The sequence below is a fragment of the Nicotiana sylvestris genome, chromosome 10, assembly GCF_000393655.2.
Source record: "Nicotiana sylvestris chromosome 10, ASM39365v2, whole genome shotgun sequence".
NCBI lineage: Eukaryota > Viridiplantae > Streptophyta > Magnoliopsida > Solanales > Solanaceae > Nicotiana > Nicotiana sylvestris.
In genome coordinates this window covers 36,136,032-36,143,116 of record NC_091066.1, presented here as the reverse complement: position 1 = coordinate 36,143,116, position 7,085 = coordinate 36,136,032, and the positions used below count along the sequence as shown (strand labels likewise).

Below are 7,085 nucleotides of genomic sequence, written 5' to 3'. Positions count from 1 at the left end.
CATGGTGGAGCGAGAACGACGACCAAAGTGCTAAGTTGTGGTTTCTATTGGCACACTCTTTGCAAGGATGCAAGTGATCTAGTCAAGCATTGTGATGAATGTCAAAGGACCGGTGGAATCTCGAAGAAAAATGAAATGCTCCTCACTACCATTTTGGAGATTGATATTTTTGATGTGTGGGGTATTGACTTCATGGGTCCGTTTGTGAGTTCTTGTGGAAACACCTACATCTTGGTCGCTATTGATTATATGTCCAAATGGGTTGAGGTCATTGCTCTACCCAACAACGAGGCGAGAAGTCGTAACTATGATGAATGTCAAAGGACCGGTGGAATCTTGAAGAAAAATGAAATGCCCCTCACCACCATTTTAGAGATTTATATTTTTGATGTTTGGGGTATTGACTTCATGGGTCTGTTTGTGAGTTCTTGTGGAAACACCTATATCTTGGTCACGGTTGATTATGTGTACAAATGGGTTGAGGTCGTTGCTCTACCCAACAACGAGGCAAGAAGTGATGAAGAAAATATTGTCACAAGGTTTGGCACTCCGCGGGCTATCATAAGCGATGGGTGGTGGGGAGAGGTCACATTTTTGCAACAAAGCTTTCGACACCTTACTCACCAAGTATGGTGTCACTCATAAAGTCATGACTCCCTATCATCCACAAGCAAGCGGTCAAGTGAAAGTCTCCAACCGGGAGATAAAGAGTATTTTGTCCAAAACAGTGAATGCTAACTGGACGGATTGGTCCAACAAACTTGATGATGCTTTATGGGCTTACCGGACGGCTTGCAAAACACCTATCAGAATGTCTCCATACTGGTTGGTATTCGGAAAAGCTTATCATCTTCCGGTGGAACTTGAGTACAAAGCAATATGGGCTCAAAAGAAGTTGAATCTTGATTGAGATATCGCCGCCAACTTGAGGGTGACACATTTGAATGAGTTGGATGAGTTCCGATACCATGCATACACAAGTTCGTCCATATACAAAGAGAAGATGAAATATCTTCATGACAAGTACATTTGGAATAAAGAGTTCAAAGAGGGTGATCTTGTGTTGTTGTTTAATTCACAGTTGCGGATGTTTCCCAGAAAGTTAAAGTCTAAATGGAGTGGCCCATTTAAAGTTGTGGATGTGACACCCTTTGGTGCATTGGACTTGAAGAATAAAAATGATGAGGTGTTTCGAGTCAATGGTCACCAGGTGAAGCATTATTTGGGATAATTTTATTATGGCCATGTTGAAGCGGTGATTAATTTCACGTGATGGTAATCTGCATAGTGCCGCGACGTTAAATCAGGCGCTTCTTGGGAGACAACCCATGTGTTTTTATTCTTTTTCATTTCTTCTTTAGTAGATAGGTGTTATTTTTGTGCTAACAAGATTTGAAGTGTGGTGCAGGGATGAGTTTGCTTTACAAGAATTGTGCTCAGAAAATTGGCTAAGTATGGTAAGAAGTGCGAACCGCACAACTTTGAATGCTAAAGCAGAAGGCCACTGCGGCCGCACAATACTTGTGCAGACTGCAAAACTTAGAAAGGGAAAATGCAAACTCTCTGAAGTTTGGTCTATCAGAGAATTGGCCATTCTGCGACCGCACACCTAATTATGTGGTTCATAGTCCAAATCTACGGTCGCACCACAAATTGTGCGAACCCCAGATCAGCATAGTCTAGTGAGCCTTCAGGTAATAAAGTGCGGACCATAGAAGGAATTATGAGTCCGCACTCCTCCTTCATTTTCCCAAGACTGCCTGCATGTATAAATAGTAGCCTAAGGCTACTGTACAAGTTTTTCCTCTCTAAGCACTCTAATCTCTAAAACTTGGAAATCATCTGTTCAATCCTCTACCACACTCCATCCACATCTGTGATCATTTAGTTGTACTCCTTCATATCTGGTATGCCTAATTTCTCATAGAATTTTTCAATTTTCTTAGTTTAATTTACAATTTATTTTTATTTTAGGTAGTTTAGGCCATTTGTCAATAGAAGTCAATTTTACAATCATGTGGGGTTTAAATTGTGTTGGCTCAAATCATAATTGCTATTTGGGGTATGGGTAGCTTGATTATCATGTTTAATTGCTATTACCATGTCGAATTTGTACAAACGTGAAAACCCTAGACCTTTGTTCGTTAAATTTTTGAAATCTGCAGCCGCACAAGAAATTGTACGGTCCACAGAAGTTGAGATTAGGGAAACTGGTCAAGCATGAATCTGTTGACCGCACTTGAAATTGTGCGGACCGCAGAAATTCCATCGCAGGCGCAAAAAAGTGTGTGCGACTGCAAAATGGCTCAATCTCTATCTTCAGAGAGTTGTGATTTTGGTACATATGATGTGCGACCGCAATAGAAAATGTATAGACCATAATTTAGTTTTGCGGTCGCACTTCAAATTGTGCGGACCGCAGATCCAGTCCTCCGGCCGCAAATTCAAATTGTGTGGTCTGCACAATCCAGTCTGCGGCCGCACTTGTAATTGTGCAGACCGCACTTCCCCATACTGCAATCATGTTTTACACTATGATCACTGTCTATGTACACTTGAATTGCAACTGATTCCTGATGCTGTTTGTTACAGATAATGGTTAGATCTCGAGGTTGTGGAGATACTTCAAAAAGAAGGGGTGACCTTTCTCGGGGACGAGGGAAGAGGCCCATGCCTAGTTCCCAATAGCTTGACATTAGAAAAAGGATAGCCACAGGCAGAGGGTGAGGTGTAGAGCCCTCCGAATCCATTTCGTATGCCCCATCTAGGGAAGCATCGAAGGCCAACTCGATCCAAGAGCTGTCGGTTGTCCAATCAGAACCACAGAGGAGATATCAACACCGGGATGAGCCTACCACATCACTCAAAGAACCTCTAAGGGTTCGGAGAGTGCCAGTCAGGCTTCAGAACCTACCTCTACACCTGTCCTTGAGGCACCATTGCCTTCAATTAATCAGATTCCGGATGATGGCCGAGGGGGTGATACTAGAGTTGTCGGCCTTGAGAGGTCGAAGAAGAAAGAGATCTGGGAGGGCCGGTATGTCAGTATAGCTGCTTTCACTAGCTTCCGTGAGTGGTGGCCAACCAGATCGCTCACACTTGAGTGACAGTTTCAACTAAAAGACCTTAACAAATAGAATCCAGCAATCTTGAGGCAATTCCAAAAGCGGAAGGGGTGGATGTGGTTCACTCAGAGTGTGGTAGATTCCAAGGTATACCTAGTCCAGGAACTTTACGCAAATGTGGTGCATATAAAGAAAGGTTCCAAGGTAACAAAAGTGAGAAATCTGAAGGTGAGTGTCACGCCCCAAACCTGAAGAGGTATGATCGGCACCCGGTGCCATACTTAGCCCGAGCGTACCACTCTGTAACTGTAAATTCTGGAGGGGTAACCCTCAACTTAGGCCCGATAAGGCCATATTCTGAATCATTTAAAAATATCGTCTCTCTCATCTAAGGGGAAAAAGGGTCTGTCCAACTGTCAATGAGGACCTGCAGGCATGAAATACAATACGAAATAATGTATCGAGTAGGTAACACAACATAATAACTGAAAGCTGAAACTGAACTGATAATATAATAACTGAAAGTAACTGGGAGTCAAAGATAACCTGAAGATATTCTTACCTATTGATACTGACTCAACACTATCAATATAGTAAGTAAAATAGTTGTACGGCCTTATAAGGCTCGGTATGTATAACTACTCTGCCGTAGTAGGCTCGGTCATAGGTGCTCAGCCATACTAGGCTCTATATCTCGGCCATTCTAGGCTCGCTCATAGGCGCTCCGCCATAGTAGGCTTGGTATATAACTCACCATCTGATCAGAGATTGCCCAATAGGGGCCTACCCATCGATTATAGCTCGATGGTGGTGAAAATACTGTAATACTGTATATATACTTTCTGCTCTCTTGGCTGAAATAAGACAAAACTAAACTGAATATGAAGTCACGATGAGGGAGAATGTTGTAACTTATGAGACTAGGAAAATGTACATAAATTCAGGAATATGAACTTCTTTTTATGTCTCGTTATCAAACACATGTAGTTACCGGATCATGCCAAAATGAAAGAAAGGTTTAGCCTTAACATACCTTAACATTGTTGAGTCCTTAATACCTTCCAAGCAATTCCTCAAACAACTCAACTCAATATACCACAACATAAGGAGATTCAAAATCAGTGCTGAGTAAAGGCTAAGTTTGCAACTTAAACTAGTAGCTCGTTTACGTAAATTTGGATAGCATCTTTCTTGTAACAAGGCCCTCCTCCAGTACCATATACCAACAACAACATCAAAAAAACAATAATAACAACATGTATTCATCATCTTCCAACCTTATCTCCATCATAATATATCACAAAATAGCCCACACACCCTAATCACTTCATACATAAAACGACAATAAAAGTAGTGTCAAACAATCTAAAAATGTAACGACGAATGACCAGCCGACCATTACATCATTATGTGGTGTTTATCCAAACCTTTTATCCTCCTAAACTCCATAAAACATCAACAAAATAGACATCTCAAAAGCAACACGATATAGCCCACAAAACAGTCCACTACAAATCGAATAACTTGAACTCATGGCTTCCGATCATCGTCCTGTGAGTTCTAACTATTAGGAAATAAATTTATCAATATTCCTAGATATTTAAAGCTTAAATACAGAAATTAGACGTTTTCTTAACTATGAAGTATATTCCAAGCCTCAAATTACAAAGAAAAAGAGAGGCGATATAGCGATACTTATATCGTAGGGATCATTCTAGTGTTATCGCTTCTTAATTTTATACCCGGGAAGTTAATCCTATTTGAAACCCTTGAAAAGAGATTACATTAAATTTAGGGGTGTTCTCTGGTTGTTTTCCATGGATAAAAGAAGAGAAAAAACGACATAGGAGTTATATATGAACTTTGGAAAAGTCAAAGAGGTGCTAGCTTGGCATCCTCTCATTGGACCATCTTCAGATGCTTATATCTTTTTATTCAAATGTCGTATGAATGAATGGTTAAGAGAGTTAGAAACAATATTGCAAGACCTTCAATTTGATATATAATATGTCCCAAAAAGACCTCATATAACATAGGAAATGTATTGCTAAAAAAGCTTCAGTGACATACCTACTTGTCACCTATGCAGTCTGCGCTGTCTTGCAAAACTGCAATTATCTCTCTACTTCAATGTTGTATCAACAAACAGATTAATGAGTTAGAAACTAGAGTCGTAGGTATTCAATTTGATAGGTAGATCATCCCCTAATTCCAAGTATATTGGGAGAAAAGCTCAGCTACATTTGACATAAGTTTCAACACATTTATGAATGTAACTTGTGATGACCTTTTCCAACTTTTGTTCCACAACTCGCTTGACTTCAAAAATAACAAACGACTACCTTATGATTAAAATAACTCATAACATAATCTCCTGATAATGTTAAACACCCTGGTCTCACCCCAAAAGTGCATGTTATAAAATCCCAGCTTATCGATTTTTGACGAAACTTATTTTTTTCGATTCGTTTAGCTTCTAGGACTTCCAACACTATTGGTACTTGATATTAGTGATCTTAAATATTTTTAAAATCCATAGTAACATAATTAACTAACTTTGTAAACCTTTCAAAGATTATTTCATTTCTTAGCTTACACTAATTGACTTATAACGTACTCTTATGTACGAGAACATGGGGTGTAACATCATTCCACCCTTTGCAATATTCGTCGTCGAATGTTGACTGATGCGCTTATCAGTCTCGTAACTTATAGCTTTTACAAATACCTTAATACTATCCTTGCCCTCTAGGCCACTGTTCTACGAATGAATCCAAAGGCCAGGGCATTCCCCCCATTTAGGACTCTTTCTCACACCACGAAATATGGTCGGAATTCTTCCAATCTCGCAATTGTTGCTACCTTATCTCTTGCAGCTTGTACGATTCTGTCCTTGTACGAGCGCATATGCAACTCTCCTCTCCTACTTCCTTCGGCTTTTAGCCAATCTCTAGGCCTCACTTTGTGAGTATATATAGAACTATGGCAAGCTATTCCTCTATGCATCTATAGGTGTATTGAAGTCCTTCGCTTTGTACTTTGTCGAACTTACGACTATTGATATATCTTGTTTCATAGCCTTGGATACCTATCCTTATGGATTTAATATATCTATGTAGGTTATACTATACCATAACACTTACTTCGGTTTATTATTACCGAGGTTTTCTCCCAACTCTAGGTTACACTCTCGCTGCTTATCCTATATGTATAAATCTAAGTCCTTTAGTTCTTCCTCATTATTGTTCATCTTAAGAATAACGGCGTAATCTCATCTCATACTTTGTGACTTGTGTCCATCCATTGTTGATTCACCTCAATATTGATCTACAATATACCACTGATAACTTGAAACCTCTTACATAACACTAGGGCTCACGTTGCATCGCGGAACATTTGAAGTGATTTTTTTGATCCACTTAGGGCGATACGATACTATACTTCCATAATCGTATTTCATAGCATCCCAATGTGATTTACCTTACATGAGTATTTTAATCCTGTACAATTCATGAAATAATTATTTAACCGAAAGCCGAAACGTCATTCTTCATCTATGGTCGAGATAACTGAACTGTACCATGGTCGAGACAGGGCCTCGACCTACCCATCAAACTTGTATATATAAAATGGACTCCAAGGTCTAGACCTGATAAATTAGAGGAAGTGGAGCTTACCAACAAAGCTAATGTTTGACTCTTTTGCTGGGAGGGCCTATACAACTGTCAATGAGGACCTGCATGCATGAAATACAACGTCCCCGACAAAAGGGACGTCAGTACGAAATAATGTACCGAGTATGTAGGGCAACATAATAACTGAATGAAGAAACTGGACTAATAATATAATTGTATTGGTAAAAAAATAGCTTCACACGTGTAGTTATTGTGATGACTAGGCAATCTATGTGGAACAATGAAAACGTGACAACTGGATGAGACGTCATGAAGAGGTACGAGGTAAAGAGGCATAGAATAACATACCTATGGGGTAATCTGATACGGGAATCTCAACCTAATT

The 7,085-nt window shown here is 39.7% G+C and overlaps 1 protein-coding gene across 1 annotated transcript; it reads left to right on the top strand.

The window, feature by feature from the left end:
* Positions 1–568: 568 nt before the first annotated feature.
* On the top strand, positions 569–910 carry LOC138879190 (uncharacterized). The gene has a single exon (XM_070158784.1). It carries the CDS (start codon positions 569–571, stop codon positions 908–910), a length of 342 nt encoding a protein of 113 aa, XP_070014885.1.
* Positions 911–7,085: the final 6,175 nt, after the last annotated feature.

Bases quoted from the DNA above. Each gene is read 5' to 3' on its own strand.
- LOC138879190 (XM_070158784.1), top strand. From the start codon at position 569: ATGGGTGGTGGGGAGAGGTCACATTTTTGCAACAAAGCTTTCGACACC.